This window comes from Rousettus aegyptiacus, unplaced genomic scaffold, assembly GCF_014176215.1.
Source record: "Rousettus aegyptiacus isolate mRouAeg1 unplaced genomic scaffold, mRouAeg1.p scaffold_m13_p_10, whole genome shotgun sequence".
Classification (NCBI taxonomy): domain Eukaryota; kingdom Metazoa; phylum Chordata; class Mammalia; order Chiroptera; family Pteropodidae; genus Rousettus; species Rousettus aegyptiacus.
The window spans coordinates 27,745,307-27,765,487 of record NW_023416285.1 but is presented as its reverse complement, the minus strand read 5'-3'; the positions used below and the strand labels follow the sequence as shown (position 1 = coordinate 27,765,487).

General features: G+C 33.1%; 1 protein-coding gene across 2 annotated transcripts in view; it reads right to left on the bottom strand.

The window, feature by feature from the left end:
• INTS12 (integrator complex subunit 12) overlaps positions 1-20,181 on the bottom strand; it is a 43,813-nt gene that overhangs the window by 22,882 nt on the left and 750 nt on the right. For both annotated transcript variants that reach the window (XM_016134602.2, XM_016134601.2), the window contains exons 2-6: positions 13,066-13,230; positions 9,345-9,497; positions 7,603-7,790; positions 6,655-6,814; positions 2,335-2,481 (exon numbers count right to left, since the gene is read on the bottom strand). In XM_016134602.2, the coding sequence (XP_015990088.1) occupies positions 2,335-2,481; positions 6,655-6,814; positions 7,603-7,790; positions 9,345-9,497; positions 13,066-13,221 (804 nt within the window). In that variant the 5' untranslated portion in view covers positions 13,222-13,230. The remainder of the gene's footprint in view (positions 1-2,334; positions 2,482-6,654; positions 6,815-7,602; positions 7,791-9,344; positions 9,498-13,065; positions 13,231-20,181) is intronic.

Here is a 20,181-nt window from a genome sequence, read left to right as displayed (position 1 = left end):
TATTTTTGAAATTTGTCCATGTTTCCACTGAAACTGTCACACAAGAGATCCCTGCTTCTGTAGAAAAGATTTTATAAACTGCCTTATAAGCTGCACAATGACATTTTGGGTAGGTCTGACTCATTCTTAGAAATATTTCTTAAAGGTTAACACTTCAGTTTCTCCAATTAACTTCCTCAGCCAGTCAAAAGCTAACAGTGATATCAATGTTACTGTAAATAAATATTGTTCTTATTCCCATAAGAATTAATATTTTTACCTTCACATTCAGCAAAAATGTACTTTGTTCAAATTAAGTATGAACTGACCTTTTCATTGGCATTCTTTTACCTTCATATGCTTAAGATTCACAAAAGTGTTAAATTCACACAGAGGTAAAAGATAAAAGATAAAGCATTACAAACAGTACTTACTTAAATATATGGTAGTCATCATGCCTAAAATATATTCAGTTATATTTTAGAACTGAACTCTGAAGAGCTGATAAAAATCATTTTTGTTCTTACAAAGTAGACTTTGATACTGTCTGCATGTAAACATTTTTAACCAGTGTGAAAAGTAATAAAAATAGAGTGCTCTGAGCTCCTTATTTTTTATGAGGAAGAGTCCAGACTTTTGTTCATATATTCTGAAAATTATAGGGTTTTTTTATGAAAACATCATATAGTAACTACCTCATAAGGTTATCCAGAAAAGATAAACTATATCAATTATAAATTCCTAGAGGAATGCATACTGGTGATGAGAAAAGGTTAATCAAGGAAGAAAAAGGACACAGGTGTAGTCAACTTTCAATTTTCAGTTATGAAAGATCTAATTTTCTTTTTCTTTTTATTAAACATAAAACTGTCTGCTATATGGCTAAATGATCTTTCAACAGACTTCAAAAAAGAAAACTTCTCTAAAGTAATTAAAGAGACCAACACTTATGAAGTAAAAATGAAAAAGCAAGTTCTGTGTGTATGGCATTTTATTTTAATGGCTGCTGTTGCTTGCTTACTTTTCAACAAAATGACAGATGGCCTGTAATACTATCAGAACACACAAAAGTCAAATAACACAAACAATGGCAACCAAGTAATTGCTTACTACTTTAGTGTAGAAAATAAATTTCTCAACTGTTTTTAACTATAAAAAGTTTCTTGCCCATTATCTTAGTTTTTTAGAAACTCATTTATTTTTTTATTTAAGAATAATTTTTTTCATAGTAATAATTTATCTGCTTTTATTGTAGAAATATCAAAACTTCTAAAATAGAGCAAACATGACAGCCACAGCCTTAATTTATTTGCCATAAAATGATTTCATGTTGGATTTCCCAGAGATAAACTTTCGTAGTAACAGGTTAGTATAAAAGTCTACCTAAAAGTGACATGAGTATGGAATACAACAACTGTAATTACTTTCAATAAATTATTCTTACTTCTAATCCAATTCACCAAGTTTCTATATGATAAAATAATGGATATCCCTTGGATATAAACTCCTACTTAGTAAATTAAATTTAAAAAAGTGATCTGCAAAGAAAATTATCAATATCTTTCTCAGAGTACTTTATAATCACATTCTTTATCATTGTCCCAAGCTTCTTGATCTTTGGTACTTATAATCCCTTGGACAAGATAATATTTTTGGAATTTTCTGGGGTTAACCTTTGAGAATTTGAGGCTAATATTCTTTTCTTCTATCTTTAGTAATTTGCTTAAAATTGGAATGTATAACTCAGCAAAAGCATTCTTTTGTCATAGACTTAGATTAGAAAAATATTTTATTCCATGATATCAAAATGTCAGGATATTAATAACCATGTAATGTGAATTCAAGGATATAAACCAAGGAATGAAAGGTGATATTCTTACTTGATAATATGGCCCCTTAGTATAAGAGGTAGGTACCAAAAATGTTCATGATAATAAAAGGAAAAAAAATAAGACAAAGCAAGATAACTTCTTCAGCAGTCAATACATAGGGAGATAAAAGCTACAGGGTTAATTAGCACATGTAATGTGAATAGCAAAATTGTTTCTACTGAGGACAGGGTGATTTAGACTTTAAAGCAAATTCCTGATGGAAGTAAGTGTCCGACTACATAGAAATGATGAAGAATGTCATCTTGGCACATTCCATAGACAGTTTCTAATTGTGATAAGAGAAATAGCAGAAATTAAATAGTTAGAGATTAAACAATTATGTTTCCTTTCTACCTACTGTTAAAAGTAATGCGGTCTTAATTTCCAACATACAGCCATTTAGTATATTAATTTTTTCTCAAGTAACTTGTTTAGTAAAACTAAATTAAAATCCAGTCTTAGATAAAAATAAAATATACTGTACCTTGACTTCTGTTCTCTTAAATGCCTGAAAAGTTGTCTCTTGTTTGAGTTTAGTTTCTGGTTTCTTAACCAATGGATCTTTGACAGCAGGAGCTACAGAAACGACAGCGGGGGCTGGTTTCTGTGGAGGTTTCTGAGTTTTTTGAGCCTGTAAAAATCAGTGTTAAGATTAAACTAACTACAAAATCTTAGTTGAATGAACAAAAAAGACAATAAAAAATCTATCGCAGTACTCCTCATTGAGTTGAAATATAGTTGAACATTTAAAAAATACTGTGATGACACTAAAAATATAGACTTGGACCAATTATTTTTATCACTATACTAATGCTTTTATACATTTTATAACTTTCTAAACAGTAAAGATAATATGAAGCTTTAGAAATCATGCAGATTAGGGTTGATTAAATACAATTTTAACAAGACAAATCAAGTTTTTTTGTTTTTTTTTTTAAGGAAAATCACAAAATATTTGTAACCAGTTAGCTTCACTTGCAATGAAGTGTGTTTATTTCTTCTTATGACTGGACAAATACTTAGGAGTTTTCTTCATGGGGTTCAAGTATAAGTGTCTGAGCAACTAAATGAGTGAAAAGACATTTCAGATCAATTACACGGTTTTAAATACAAAATGGGGAAAAAAAATTAGTGATAAGATGAAACTTTTTGAGGTTTTTTTCCACACTGTAGAACTAGGTACACTGAAGTCTGCAAATACAAATTTCTATGTTATCAAAGAGGAATTTGTATCCATTGTCCCTTTACAAGTATTTCAGTTTTATTTTGACCAATAATTAAGTTTTTATTTTATAATTAGGTACCTTACTAAATTCTCTTACAAACTGTAATCATTTTTCACTTTATTCTTTAGAGCATTTCCAGGTATATAAACAGTATATTGTACACTATTTAAGAGCACATTTTTCAGAGTCAAACAGAATTTGTATTAAAACCCAGCTCAACTACTTCCCTAGCTGTAATACCTCAGGTAGAATATGTAAATCTCTAAAAGACTCATTCTCTTCAACTGCAAAATGGGGATATACTCTCTGTTTTAAAGGTGGATTATAGGGAGGATAATAATAGTTACTATCTATTCATCATCATTATTTACGAAGGTGAATCTGGAAGAAACCATCCATACTGAATGGCAGAAGATGCTTCCGCCATTCCATTGTCTTTTACTATCCTAATAAGGCCATACAAGACTATGCCAAGGAGTTTATTATATGACATATTTGCCACGTGAAAGTACATCCATTTTCAAATATCATTTATAAAGCGACATTCAGATCAAGGATATTACTAAAAATGCTGGAAGATTATCTGTGGTAAAATGTCTCTTACCAGCAGGAAAAGAGGGCCATCTTATTCTCTACTGCAAAATCATGTTATGAGATGCAGGCCTCAGAATAAATGAAAATACTGGGTTCTGTAAACATGGATTTCCATCTTACATTTTCCTCTGCCCACATCTACTATTCCACAAGTTAGTTTCTGAAGAACGACCTAACTTGTGTGCTTTAGCAGATGAAGGTTAATTACAATGAAGCCCAGAAAGGGCCTCTGTCCAGCAGATCATGCTTAGATCTTCTGCTTCCTCTATTCAGCAGCCATCTTAGAAGCTGAGTAAGAAATACCCAGAACCCTTTGTCCTTTGCTGGTAATACTAGTTTAGGGAACTAGAATATTATCACTGACTCAGTGTTGCTTAATAAAGGTACTACAATTTGTCATTGGCATTGGATGACTCAAACACACTGTTGTACTGTTTGTATGAAATCTCCACTCAAGGAAAACACCAGATATTTCTAAATGCTACTGAGTAGGTGGGTAATTATCTGAGATTGAGAATCACTATAATAAATCGTATGAGTCTCTTATCTAGTGCTCGGGCAAAACTCATTACCTTATAGAAAGAAAATTATAGAGCTAATGAATGACCTAGAACCTTGCCACACACTATCACAATATTCTTATCTAGGATGATGATGATGATGACGATGATGATAAAATACTGCAGAACCTGCCCTCGTTGAAATGTTAGTGCAAGGAGGAAGGGAATATAAGATGCTAGTTACAACATCTTTGAGATACCTTGACGCAATAACCAGTGTATATATGAGGACCTCACTGAAAGTAGTTGTAGCTAGAATGACTAGTTTTAGCATCCCCACTGTTTCCAAATTCCTTTCTCTCACAAATCTTATGTTTACTGATTCCTGATCTTCAGGCTCACTTCAGATCATGCCTTTTGTTATTTCACCAGGTCTAACTTTGGTGTATTCTAACCATGTTCTAACATTAATCATGACTCTCCATTCAGTACTCTGACTCTCGAACACACAGACTAAACTTATTAACTCTTAATCTCTGGTACTAATCCATATTTCCTCCATTTTATGTATCTTAAAATGAAAATGACAAAATATAGGATATGTCTAGTTTTGAGCTCTGCTCTGGTGCTCTTATTGATAAGTAACTTAGACATTTAATCTGCAAAGATGATAAAGAATAAAAGGTATCCCAGATAAAGGGAAACTGAGAAGCAGAACATATGGGAACATGAAAGTTCACCACATATTCAAAGAATAATACACATAATCTGGCATGGCCAGAATTTATGGTGTAATGATGAAGTGATGGGAGAAAGGTACAAAGGTAGACCTGGGTCAAAGAGGGAAGGTCCAAATACTCTAATGAGTATAACCTCATTCTATCAGTAATTAAGAGCCACTGGGCATATTTAAACGGATAACGTTAGATAAATATTTTAGAAGCATAATTCTAATTTTTCAAATTTTAATGAGTAAAGTGGGTTGAAGAGAAGCAAGGAGACACTTTAGGAGGCTAAAGCAATAGACAAGAAATGAGAGATCTGTGGAACAAAATGAACAAATATGAAAAATATATAAGTGGTATCATTAAAAATTTGGCAAATAGCAGAATATGGAATTAAGAGAAGTATAAAGGATAATGTTTTCTAGTTCAGGTAATTAAAAATAAACTGAGTGGAGAACAATTTTAATTTTAAAGATACTGAACTTAAAGTAACTGTAGGATATCTGGTCAGCTGCCAAAATTCACTCCAGAAAGAGAAAACTGTAAATATAGACTTAGTGTAAACTAAGTCACAAAAATGCGGGAGAAAAAACGTAGGAGAGAACAATGCTTACTTTATTAAGAGAATTAAAGTGAAATAATAATAATAAAACATTGAAAATATACTAAAGACAGGTTACTGTCATAAATTATTTGACCATTATCATTTATTAGTGACTTCTGTCAGTGCCCTGGAATGTATTATATTGCTCACCCAAACTCATTTTGATTGAGGTCCTGAAGGGCTAGTTTAAAAAATAAACAAATTAAAATCAGACTGAATAGAAAAATTGTACCTTGTCTCAGAAATTTCCAGTTAAAAACAGAAAGTGTACCTCCTACAGAAATTTTAATACTTTTCATAGGTATAAATGAAAACATTTCTTATTCTGATTAACTGACTAAAAAGTAAAATAGATATCTTGATTTTTCACTTTTAACTATGTACTTTTGATTTAGAAAAATATATTTGGTCAGAAATATTTACGTGAAAATTCATTTGATTAACAGATAGGAGAACTCTTCTATTAAGAGTTCCTACTCCAAGGCAGGCAAGTGGGGATGCAGGAATCAAACAAGTCATTGAAGTAAATAACAACTTGATTTCTTTGAAATGAAAATGATGAAATTGACTTATCTACTTTTAAATGAATAAGAGGTAGAAAACTAGTGTAGAAAACATGTTTCAGTAAGAAATTGAAGGTAGTTATGTTAGTAAGCAGGAAACAGAGCAAGTATATGGAGAAAATAGGATAAGTGGTCACTCCAAGGCAATGAGAAGACTGAGGAACAGAGAAACACAGAGATGCACATATGAACACTGCCTTTGTACACAGCTGTAAGTCTGGTGGTTTAAGCTCACTCAGGAATAAACATTTTCAATATTTCCTTATCAGACTCATCATAGTATTTTTAAATGTTTAGAAATACATTTGCATACTAGTAAAAAATATTTACGTTTTTTGGGTTTTCAACCCTGTTTACTTATCTATATTAGACTAAGCTAAAAGCTGAAAAGAGAAAAATGCATATAGCACAGTCTGGTCTTTAGGTATAGACACATAAATCACACATATACATTATATGCACAAACATTCGAATAATCAGCTTGTATAATTTATTTTTTCAATATCTTAATAGCTCAAATTATTATTTTGAAAAGCACAGATCTACAAAAATATTGATAGAAACTGTTAAAAAACAGAAAAATGATTCCTACCATTCTTTTCATTTGTCTGGTACATCGGGCACAATACCACACAAGGCGAGGGTCATTCACCTCCTTGTCTGTCACCTGGGGCTTATGGCAATCTTGGTGATAGAGATTATGGCACTCCTGACATTCTACTAATTGATTACCAGATGCCACTGTCATTTGCCTAGGAAAATATACCATTAAACATCGCACTTATATGACTTCATGCAACAATTTAAAGCAATTTTAGGATTGATTGGTAAATTCGATATATTAAAAAGGACAAAAACCCCAGAAAACTAAAAAGCAAAACAACAAATACAAACATGTATCCTGTACAAACATTTCATTTCTTTTAAAGCTTAAACTCAACTATTAATAAACATATAAGGTGCCTTATATATTTGCCTTAACTAAATTTGGCTATATTCTCTTTGTCATTTCTCATTATAATTTTTTTCCTTTTCCAAACGGTAGTAGACTTTAGCTAATACCCTATAGTCATATAACATCTTCTTTGTACCTTTATTAAATTCCTTTATATTTGTTACCTACATGTTGCGCTATCTTCTTCATTAACATATGCTATATAATAGTTTATAAGTACTATCAATCACTCAGGAGGGAAAAAAGCAACACAGACTTCCCCAAAAGAATGATGGAAGAAATTGAGTTTTCTAAACAGACTCTCCCACAGTAAAGAATAAAACAATAATCATTTTCTCTCTAGAACATAAGAATGCAGAAAATATTGCAACACAACAGATTAAAGATACAACAATCAGGAAGATAAAATATTTGACAATTTTCAAGATGTTCGACTGCTATATGGGAAGTTTGCAGGTAATCTACTTATTGCCTACCCACCTGCAAATAATAACAATATAAACACTCAATAATTGGTCTAATTTTTTTCTTAGTTGTTTACTCTTTACAAAGAAACAAAAGAGTCCGTGGCAAGATATAACTTACCTACAAACAACACAGGCTAATCCCATCTCCATGGCAAAATCATCAGCACTGGTCTCCTCAAAACTGGAAAGGTCGGCCATAGCTAGATCCTTGCTGGTTTGGACCGTAATGGGAGAGGACCGTGCTTCTGGTTTCTCCAATCTAGGTTTCTTTGGAATATCCACTCCTTCAGTGATGTCTGATTTCATCTATAAAAAGCACCCAATCAGAAAGTAATGTGTTATAATAAACTTTAAATCACTGAGAAAGATATAAGATGGACAGTGTTGCAATGACCAAGCCTATCTAACAGACACTTTCACAGAGTTAGGGACAGATGTGTGCAGTAAAGACCTGTAGAAGATTCATAACGTATTCATAACCAGTATGTTAAAAAAAACCTTGCGAAGTAAAAATAAGTAAATCAGAACAGTTTAGCATGTATCTGTATTTCTCTTTGGACTTTTTCATCCATTAAAGTATTCTGGAAGTCCAATGAATTTACACTGCCTCTTTTTTTAACCCTGTCAGATGCTTTGACTTGAGAAGACACATCATTGATAAGGCTATTTTTAAAGGCTATTTTTTTGTATTTTAAATTATGAAGTACTGATATTTAAAATAGATTGTAAAGAAGTAAAGACTTAACAGATTGCCATATTTCCTTCAAAGTAAATTATCTTTCCTGTCTCTAAGATATAAATGTTGTAGATATATTTATCAGATTGGCAAAAATTAAATAGTCCGATAAGACATAGAGAATTTAAAATTCTTATATTTTATTGGTGAGCGTATACATTTAGTACATACACTTTGGATAGTAATATTCCTAGTAATGTTGAAGATACCTATCCTATTATATCTATTTACAGGTACATTCTATAGAAACTACCATCATGTGTGTATAGAGATAGGTAAAAGCAGCTTACCGAATCTCCATTATAATATAGAAAAAGAAGAAATAAGCTAATTGCTCATCAGCTGGGGAATTATATGATAGCTGAAAGTAATATTCAGACCTATGTGTATCAATATAGGTAAATTTCAAAAGCATATTATTGAGTAGGGAAGAAGTAAGTTATCAAAGGATAGATGGATATATATAGATATACACACAGACATATACACATATATATATGCATAGTATATGACACCATTTATATAAATTTAAAAGCACAAAAAGCAATACAATATGGTTTATGAATAAGTAATATTTAGAAAAAGTATGAAAACATATGGGACTTATGTACCCCACCTTGAGGTAGAATTTTAATTAAAATTAAAAAACAAAAACAAAAACAATCACTACTAAGTGCTAAAATCTTAAAAATTGACTATGTGCTAAAATCATTCAAAACATATAATCCAAGAATTATTTTAGCCCTATTAAAGTATACATTATTCTGTAACAAATTTCATGTTCATTATTTATTTTTCCTTTATTCTTTATTTTTTCCTCTCTCTTATTCGCAACAACTGTTCCATCTAGAATATTTGAGTTAGGAATTCAAGTTTATACTTCAAACCCCCTAGGGCTCAAATATTTGTTGATGATGACTTTAGTAAATGATTAAAAAATGTTTCTAAATTTTACTAATTTTTCAAAAAAAATCAACATCTACAATTATCAAAATATATTTACTGAATAACTATTATGTACTTTTAACCCACTATTACATAAAAGAAATAAGCACAAAATATTGTTTCTGCCTCTAAAGGGCTGATTTATTTAATATGTTTACTATTTTAAAATAAACTCTTACTTTATCCGCAGGTCTCTTTTCAGCTTCCTTCTTCACCTTTTCAGTTGTGAGAACCTTGCCATTATTATTGCCAGCAGGAAGACTGGAAGATGTTTTGGGCTCTTGCTTAATGGAAATAGTTTTTGTGCTTGTAATTTTGGGTGGCTCCACATCCTAAAAGGTGAAATAAAAGGATACCTATCATTAAATATTCAGACCAATACATTATAAAAAAAAGAGATCATAAATATAAACAATTTTTAGTTAAAAATTAAGACATCATGTTATGACCAGTATAATGTCCTTTTCTTTAAATGGCTTTACTGAGAAATAATTGATATACAAACTGCACCTATTTAAAGTATAAAATGTTATAAGGTTTACCATATGGTTTCACTCCTGTAAAACCATCACTACAATCTATATTATTATTCCCCAAAGTTTCCTGCGGCCCTTTGTAATCACTCTTAGAAGTACACATCCTATAGAAGCTATGTCTCCTCGTCCTCAGCCAACACTGACCTGCTTTCTGTAATTATGAATTAGCTTGCAATTCCTAGAAATTTATATAAGTGGAATTATACAGTAGGTGCTATTTTTTGTCTGGCTTCTTTTACTAACCTATTAATTTTGAGATTCATTTACGTTGTTAGGTCTATTAACAATTCGTTTCTTATATTGCTGAATAATACTCCATTGAGTGGATGGATATGCCATATTTGTTTATCCATTTTACCTATTGATGGACATTTGGGTTATATACAGTTTGGGGCTATTGCAAATAAAACTGTTATGAACATTCATGTACAAGTCTTCATATGAGCATATACTTTCATTTCTCTAGAATAAATGTCTCAGAGTAGAATGGCTAAATCACGTGGTAGGTGTGTTTTTAGCTATTTAAGAAATTACCAAACCATGTTCCAAAGTGATATGCCATTTTATATTTCTACCAGGGGTACATGAGAGACCTGAGTTCCTTTACATCCTTATCAATACTTGGCATGGCTAATTTTTAAATTTTAGACATTCTAATAGGTATATTATTGTGAATTTAATATACATCTCCCTAATCACTAATGATGTTGAACATTTTTTCAAGTCCTTATTTGCCATACATATATGTTCTTGGCAAAGTGTTTGTTAAAATTATTTGCCCATTTTTAAAAATGTTTGTTGTCGTTGTTGTTGTTTTATTATTGAGTCTAAAGAGTTCTTCATAGATTCTGGACATAAGTTCTTTATCAGGTATATGATTTACAAATATTTTCTCCCAGTTGGTGGCTTGTCTTTTCATTCTGTTTTAAACTTCGAATTCTTGTTCGTGTGTGTATACTTATTACCTATTATTATATTGTTATAAACAGTATAAAAAGTGTATGTATATAGTAAATAGGTCCTTGGGCCCCCACTCCACCCTGCAAAGGAGGGCATTTCCCTACTATTCTAAATAAAAATTTGAGTGCAGTCTATTTTTCTATGATAACACATACAAATTTAAAAATATGAGTGAGAAAACTATACATTACCTTCAGAATAGTGACCACTCTGAGAAGGAAGAGAAGGGGAAAGCGTGAGAAAGGGGCCTGAGACTTACTGGTAGTAGGGCTTGATTTACTATTGTGTTGATTGTCTAGAATGGGGATTGGCGGCAAACTGAGGCCTGTAGGCCAACTCTGGCCTACCGCCTGTTTTTATAAATAAAGTTATATTATAATATAGTATATTATAATATAATATAGTATATTATAATATAGTAATACTCACTCATTTATGCATTATCTATGGCTGTCTTCATGCTATCATGACAGGATTAGATAGTTGTGACAAAGACTACCTGACCCACAACACCTAAAATATTTACTATTTGATTCTTTTCAGAAAGTTTGGTGACCACTCATGTAGACTTAGGAAAGTGATGGGGAAAATGTTAACAATGAAGATTAACCTTAAAAGTGTATTGTGTCTGTAACATAAAAAATTGAGGACACAGTCTCACAACATTTGAAAACTATTATCTAATTCAGTAAAGAAGTAGCTCAAGTCATTGATAGATGAGTTGAGTTCTAATTCCATCATTTCACATTTGACTCACTCATTGATGAAAAACATCAACCAATTTTTATGTTGGAACTACATTCAAAGAGCTGGCTGTTAGTCTTTACAAGCACACCACTGTTTCCAGGTGGCTCTTATGCAAGCTAAAATTTAAAAAACAAGGTGTAAATCATTCTCACAATTCTAGAGATGGAAATGTTCAGCTGAAAGCTTAAATTAAATGAACCTGTGCTTTTAAAATACCTCCCAGAATATCTTCTCTGGCCAAGAAAGAGAAGTAATTTCTGGTTAGAAATCTAAGGGCAGCAGGCTTTTAAATCACAACAAATTTTTCATATACTTGAACAGATGAACTTCCTTTCGTTTTAGAATCTCAAAATGCTACTTCTTTAGTAATGTTAGGTTTTTCCTTTTTGGACAATACTAATACCAAGAGCAGAATGAACTCGGTAGTGTGTTTCGTAGAGTTGTAGTAATTTGGTTGGTTTGAACTTACTGAACCTACCAGAATGAGAATGGTAGAAAAAAAAGAGATCACGATGGCTCTATTAGTCAATAAACAACAGAAAGTCTTGAGAATACTAGAGCTAATGTTAAAATAAGACTGAGGGCAAAATACCACTGTTTACTTGGGGGCTGAGCTTGACACTTGGCCCTGTCTTGAGTTTAAAATTATGGATTAGACTGAGCTAGTCACGCAGTTCTGTCTTCTCCTTTTCAGTTTACTATCTAGGTCCATAGACCTGGGTCACTTAAGAGTTTCAGGGCTAGAGCTTTAGAAAGGTTTGAAAGAATGTCTTAGAAGGTATTAGAGAATATAATAATAAGAGCTGTCCTTCTATTGTTTACCATGTATATACTACACTAGGTGACATATACTTTATCTCTTTTAATTTTAACAACCTTGCAAGGTATGTCTTATTATTCCATTTTACTAATAAAGAAACAGAGGCTGGGTGAAATGAAGCTATTAGGTGCCTCTGTTGCCTTATTGTAAAATGAGGGAAATAAATAAGACTTATCTCAAAATACTATTATCACAATTACAATGAATTATATGCATGTATCACTCAGAAAAGTATCTGGGACACAGTAAATGTTTAGGATATGTCATCTATTACTATGCAACTAGTAAGAGGTAAGCTGGGATTTAGAACAGGCGTTCTGGGCCAAAATGTCTACTTTTTCACATAAAGCTGCTTGGTCACTTCATATTATCGGGATTGGGGCTATGCAGTTGTCATAATTTGTCCATTTCCCCCTTAAATTATCCTATTCCTATTTGATTCACTTTGTTGCAAAATTCTTGTCCTACTTCATAATTGTTTTTGCCCCTAAAACATTAGAAAATAATTACAAGTTACAGTTTTGTTCAGCAGCTTAAATAAAAACATTCTGATCAAAAAGAATTTGAAATTAAAATATATCACAAATAAGTGGGTTTCTATACACATAAAGTAGTAGAACAGACTATCCTCCATTGTTATACTACTTTTCTAAGTAAGTACTATAACAGTTCTCTAAAAGCTTGAGGGAAGAAAAGCAAATTAAAGAATATAATTTCTTCATGCCACAGGAAAGATTATTTTGGCAGAGAGACTGTTTTGAAATGGCCTAAATGTTAAAACTGTACTACTACAGGCTTTACAAAATTCCCTCTAAGCTTTTTTATTCACATAGATACCTTTGGAGAAGGACGGTAACTTGAATCAATGCCACGGGCCAAAGATTCATCAAGTAACGCTTTTAGCTTTTCAGCAGAATCCTTACTCTTTGAATGTAAGAAGCCTAGTGCTTTCAAAAAAATGGGATCAAGTTCCAAGTTCACAGTAGCAGCCATTGTAAACACCTGAAGGGAAAAAAAAGGGGGAGTAATTTAGAGACAATGAACAAAGTTTATCTATAATTTATTTTGTTTAGAACAAGTAATGCTGTGCACATGATACAAAATTCAAAATATCTAAATGGTTATTACAGATAAAAGCATTATCTAGTTCTTTTCTCTTGGGCAAGAGTGTTACCAGTTTTCTGTGTATCCAGATCCAAGTTTTAACTCCAGATAAGCTCCTCCCTACCACAGAGCCCTTCTTAATTCTATTTTAAAATATACTCTTACAGCTCAGTACACACGAACTTGACGTATTTAGGTCAAGTTTACTATATATGAAAATGTCTTTTCTCAAATCTTATTCCATGACAAAAAAAAAAAATTAATGTGTGTGTATGGGGAGCAGGGCAAAGGATCATAGGAGGACCATGGTTAGAGGATACATTAGGTAATAAGCTATATAAAAGGACACTGATGCAGCATTTACTTTGGTTATCTTTTTTTTCCTCCCAAGTCCTCATTCCCAATCTTGAATGCCTCAGAAAACATTTGAATGACAATCTTATATTGGATCACATTTAGATTGTAGTATCTCATGCCTTAACCTATTTTTAAAAAGTGAGGTCTCTGAGGGATGGTGCCATCTCTACTTAAAAAGACGAACAAACAAATATACATATAAATCTCCATCTCATAGTGACTGTGATAATGTTCTGTGTTCTAAGGAGCTTAAAAAATAGTAAATACATCAAAAGCTTATGCAATTCCAAAACATTAAAAGATTTTGTTTTCCACTAATACCAATGCTATCATGTGGTTCTATCATTTTTTCAAATACTTCTCCAGGCAAGGAATATTAAAATAAAAATGTATAGTCTGTGTTCAATCCTTTGATCAATATTCTACGGCTTGAAATTGTCTTCAATCCTCGAGGTTAATATTATAATAATGCACCACACTTGCACTGCTATAGTTAAGGATCTGTCAGCAGTTCCACAGTAATCTCTCATTTTCAGGGATTTATAAAGCCATTGAAACTTGCTGTAGATTTAATCTTGGCATATGAAAGCTCAGCCTAAAAATGGATTTTGTTTATTCCTTCCCCATCTGCTTCCCCTCTAATTCCTCTCCAACTTTGACAGGAAACACACACACACACACATTCTACACTTTTTAAAAGTTTTTAGGAAGGTATTAGATATCTATCTGATACCCTCAAAATTACTGTCAAATTCTATGCTCTACTAAAGTATCCGAATCACCCATGAGAGGAGTCCAAAGGCCAATACTAGAAGGAAAATGACCTACCTCAGTTATATTAATAAGAATTTAACAAAAATTGAGAAGCAAACTCTGTCTTAAGACTATATTAACATATATATATATATATATATATATAAAATCATCTATATATAATGATAGGTACAAGGTTATTTTTAAATTTACTCATGGGGCTGGTCACCGTACATATTCTGAGAAAATAGCTCCTCTTTAAAGTGTCCATAATGAAAAGGTAAACTTTCCACACTTCCTGAGTACCCAAGGGGAACACGGCCTAGTCTTTCTATTGACCTACTTTTTATAGCCAAAGAGCATAGTAGTTTAGTTACCCAGAACAGTGTTTTATAAGGTACTGAACTAAAGGGTCGATACTTAGAAGAATCCTTATAATATACTAGAAAAACCATTATTTGAAATTTCTATGCTGAAAAACGGAAGCAAAATATTTATTGTTATGTATTTTCATAATCACAGATTTAAGGTTTACATTACAGACTAGTGACAAGAGTCGGCATCTACATGAACATCAACATGGAACACCAACTGGAACCTTGGAGTCAGCTCTTTCTATATGATTCTGTACTCATAAAATGAACCAGCTTTGTACCCCTGCCCTACATTACTAACATGTCCCTGGTTTCCACAGTGGAATACAGGGAGAAAAATAAGAGAATTTCTTTTTCTTTTTAATTTTTTTTATTAAAAAATAAACTATTAATATACAGTTAGAAGAGTATATGCATATAATTAGTATATGCATATAACTAAATACGCATATGGAAGTGAGTTCAATTTTTTTATTCATGGAATATATGATGAGAAAAGTTTGGAGGCAACTGCTTTAGCCTGTCTAGCAAATTCTGGTTTCCCTTTCTCTATTCTATATACATCACAGTTCCTTTTATGTAAAAACCACCTTCTTGAAAATCTCTCCAGTATTACATTTGACTCAGCCCTTCTCCCTCTCTGCATTAACTTCATTGTTAGCAGGCCACAATTTTAGCATCTATATAGATATCTTTTCCAACTTCCTTCGCTCAGTTTAGATCTTCAACCCCAAGGAGCTTCACTGTCAGCCAATAAGACTTGAAGCTTGTCACAACTATTTTTCTCTTTGGCTAGAATCTTCCATCACTTTATCTCTTCCAATGCTTTGACCCAGGAACTTCTTTAGGGTGCCAAATGAATCTTTCTTTTCTTTTTTTTTTCATTTCTTTACCTCCATAATACCTGTGCTTTGACTTTATAGAGGCCTCCAGTTTTTTTGTTCCCTCCCTTTTCTCCTTATTGGCACCTCCTTGCCCCAACTTCCTTCCCTCATGAAACAAAAAACAGTAGTTAGGCCTAAAATAAAACACTCATGGTTATGTGCTTTACCCTCTAGTTTTTAGTTTTCTATCTTACGTTTCCTCCCCATTTTCTATTGCCTTCCCTGGTTTCTATTACTTCTCCTTTCTTATTGGGAAAAGTACATGTACTGAGAGAAATATATTTTCCTTCTACTGAAGTCCTAAAGAGATCAACAACTGTGGTGTAACTCTGTCAATTTATCCCCTTTATTATTTCCAAAAATATTTTCCTGCTGTTAGGCCAAATTATGTTACTTCCATATGATTCCTTTCCTGACTATTCCAAATTCATGATAAAAATAGACTATAAAACAGCCATTATCATTCTTACTGTGGATTACAGTTCTAGAAAACAAAGTCCTAGGGGTGTGTGTGTGTGTGTGTAGAGAACGAGAGAGAGAGGCAGAGAGATGAAAGAAATTTAATGTTTTAAATGTAGGCTTAATTTAAAATCTAAGTATTGCTTTTTTAAAAAGTTATAAAATTAATAATTACCACTTAAAAAATGTCAATGACCTAGCAAAGTGGTAGAAGTGGAGCTGGTGAGAGTGAATTATTAGCTTATTCTAGGAATTGTCTATGACAAATGCATATAAACACAGAAATTCCTACTACTAAACAATGATCTGTTTTCTCCATCACATTTCTTCATTTATTTGGCAGTATGTCATTTTACTTCCTATCTAGCTTACATGCCATGGTTCAGCCTTTCAAAAACTCTTCTAGTACTCTAAGCACACTTGTCCCATAGCCCTATAATTTCATCTACTTTGTAGACATCCATCCTGCTATCTACTTTCTCCCAGCATGCACCCAAACTCTAAGTACTAGTGAGAATAATACACTCACACTCCATATCTTCAGAGTCACCAACCTCATCTAGGTACTCAATACAACTTAGCAATTCTATCATGCTTCTCTAGTCAATTCACTTCCCCACTTTCTGCAAAGATCAGTTACCTTTCTCCATTTTCCTTGAAACTACTGCTCTAGTTATATTTCTCCATTTTCCTTGAAACTGTTTCTCTATCTCAGTAGATGGCTCACCTCCTTCACAGAGAAAACCTAAGCTGTCAGAGAGGAACTACATCAACTTCCTGCCATATCTACAAACTTACTTGCATCCATCCTTTCCTATTTACTATGTCCTCTTCACTGTCCCCGTCCCCACCCCAGTTTCTTTCTTCCTCCTGGCATTTTTTTCACTGACATTTAAATATATTCAAGTCTCTTTTAGCCTGTCTTCTTCATTTTATAGCAAAACCTTTAGACAGTCATCTACATTTTATACTTTCTTCTTGTCTTTATTCCTTCTACTTATGCTGCATTTTCTGCAAATTGGCCTTTAGGCCACCATTTCGTGAAAAGGCTCTCACCAATGCATTCAGAGCCTTAGGTAAATATAATAAATATGGTGTTTCCTCTTACGTCATTTTCAGTCTTTTTTGTAGATTCCTCCTAATCCACTTAAACAAAAATGAATTCTCCAAGATTGGGTTCTTGTCTCATTCTAAACTTTCTCCTCCAAATGTATCCTCTGGATTAGTGGCACAGGCATTACTTGGGAACCTGTTAGAAATGTGAACTCTTGGTTTCTACCACTGGACCTTCTAAAGAAAAAACTCTGGGAGTGGGGCCCAGAAATCTGCATTAAACCTTCCAGATGATTCTGGTTCACTCTAAAGTTTGAGAATTACTGCCGTAGACAATTTGATCTATACCCTTTTGCCAGTAATTATAAATTTATCTCTCCAGCCCATGTGTCTCCTCCGAGATCTAACTTCTAGCTTGACTTGGATAAACCACTAGTGCCTCCTACTCAACATGTCCTTAACAGAGCCACCCATAATGTCTTTTCTTGTCTCCCAACCAGTTCCTCCTCTAGTATTCCCTTTCTCAGATGATGCTTACCCCATTGCTCCAGCCAGAAACCTGAGAATCAGCTTTAATTCCTTCCACTTCCTCAACTCCTGACCCCCATGTAATCACCAAGCCTCTTAAACACATCTCAAATTTATCTACCTGTCTCAATCCTTACTACCAGCACCCTAAATGAAGCTACCATCATTCATTATCTGGCCCACTGTAGTAGTTTAATTGGTCTCTCCACAGCCACTCTTGTGCCCCTTCAAATCTTTTCCTATCACCCAGTTGCTTAAAATATCCCTTTCACTTCTCACTGTCCAAAGGTTAAAGAATGAGATTCTTAATAAGGTCTCTAATGCCCTACATGATCTGGTAGTATATGTAAAGCAGTTAGGATAGTACTTGGCACAGAGTACATGTTCATTAAATGTTACCTAGTGTTTCAGGCTATTCCCACTCTCTTTGTTGTAGCCGCATGACTTGTTTCAAGTCTTTCAATGTATCTTTCTTATGTTAGCACTTTGGTAGAGAGTGTCCCATCCCTTATCTTATTCATTCTTCAAGTCTCACTTTCTAAACAAATTCTTGCTGTTACATGGTCCCCAAACGTCCTGCACTCATTTTTAGTAGTTACTACACTGTTAATTATGTGAACGGTGTTTGTCTTTCTCACTAGAAAAAATTTCATGAGGGCCAGCATTGGGTTGGTCTTCCTACTGCTAAAACGGTGTGTCTAGCAGAGTGCTTGGCAGATAGCAGGTTTTCAGTAAAGGTCGGCTAAGTAAATACAGATTATCTGCTTCCTTTTTCAAAAAACTTTCTCCTCCTTGAGTTTTATCTCATTCGGCTTTTCTGGTTTTCCTCTTCTATTTGTGATTAGTCTTTCTTTGGCTCATCTTCACATCCCTGTTGTTCTTGGTATTGCCCAAGTATCTATCCCAGTCTACTTCCATTAGTTCTGGTACTAATTTATTCCCTGGTGATCCTTATGTATATCATGTTTTCAACTATCATCTCTAGGCTGATGATTTCATATGTTTATTCCCACTCCAATCTCTCTTAAATTAGAAACTCACATTTCCAATTGCTTAATAGACATGTCTGTTTGATTGCCCTAATAGTATCTTAAGTTCAGTTATGATTAAAATTCAGATTATGAATATCTTCCCCCAAAATTCCTTGTCCTACAATTTCTTTCAATAAATAATACAACTCTCCATTAATCAGGTCTAAAGCCTAAATCTTTCCTTCACTAGGTCCTCTCCTAGTCCTTATATGCAAACAATCAGCAGGTCTTTCCTGTGGATTCTAACAATTCTCACATTTGCTCTATGTTTCTCAATTTTATTGCTACTATTCAAATTCATATCTTGTTAGCTTTTTTGTACTATAGTAATATTCTAATTAGTCTTTTGCCATGTTAATGTTCCTGAAAAAACATTTTTTTTCCTTTTTTTTTTTTTTTTAATTTTCTTCTTCAAAAATTAAGGCTTCCCACTGCCTTCAAAATGTAACTCAATTTCTTGGCTGACATTTAAGAAGATTCATTAACTGGCACAAAAACTTTAATTCTTTATCTTGATCTTCCTCACAGCAGAGCCATTAGCTCGTTTTGCCAGTTCTACTCGTTTTTTCTCTGACTGGGAAGCATTTTTAACCCTTTTTAGATTTCAAAATCCTGTTGAGACCCTATTCAAACACTATTCCTCATGAGGATTTTAGTCACAGCTGGTGTGTCTTTCTCTCTCCCAGGATATCTTATAGTGCTTTCTTATAGAACTGGGCTTTCTACCTTGAACCATACTCATTTTTAGCACAAGTGTTATATTCTCTATAAAACTCTGTGTACTTTAAGGGGAGAGCCTATATTTATCTTTTTGCCTATTATTTTGCAACTTTGCAAAGTACCACAAAATAATGGCTATAAATTATTAAGTTATCAAAGCATAATGGCCCTTTCTCTCTTTCTACACAATTTTAACCATTTCCAAAGTCCCCATTTCCAAAGAGCAACAAAACTCATATCACTCAATGCCTCATCCCATTACCCCCCAAATACCTAAACATCAAAAAGCAAAAGCAAAACAAAAGTGCCTCTTTCATGACTGGAAACTTGTACAATGTTCTTATCTACAGTGCTCACTTCCCGGTTCCTCCTCTGGTTTCATGGTGTAAACTCCATGAAAGCAGGGACTTTTTAAATTAATAGTTATACATACTTAGTGCTTGGAACTTGACAGGTACTCAAATATGTTTATTGAATGAACTAGGTTTTTGCTGAAATAACACTCTAGGGCTTCTGTGATCTCTCCAACCAGAATTGGGTCTTCATATATAAATATATGCTTTCCCTGAGATCCCGTTTCCCACCCTCCATGCAAATTTTAAAAGTCTAAAGTTGATCATCTCCACGTCCAAGACATGAGGAAAACTGAGCTTACTCAGAGTGCAGTCTTAGAGCTGACATCTCATAACG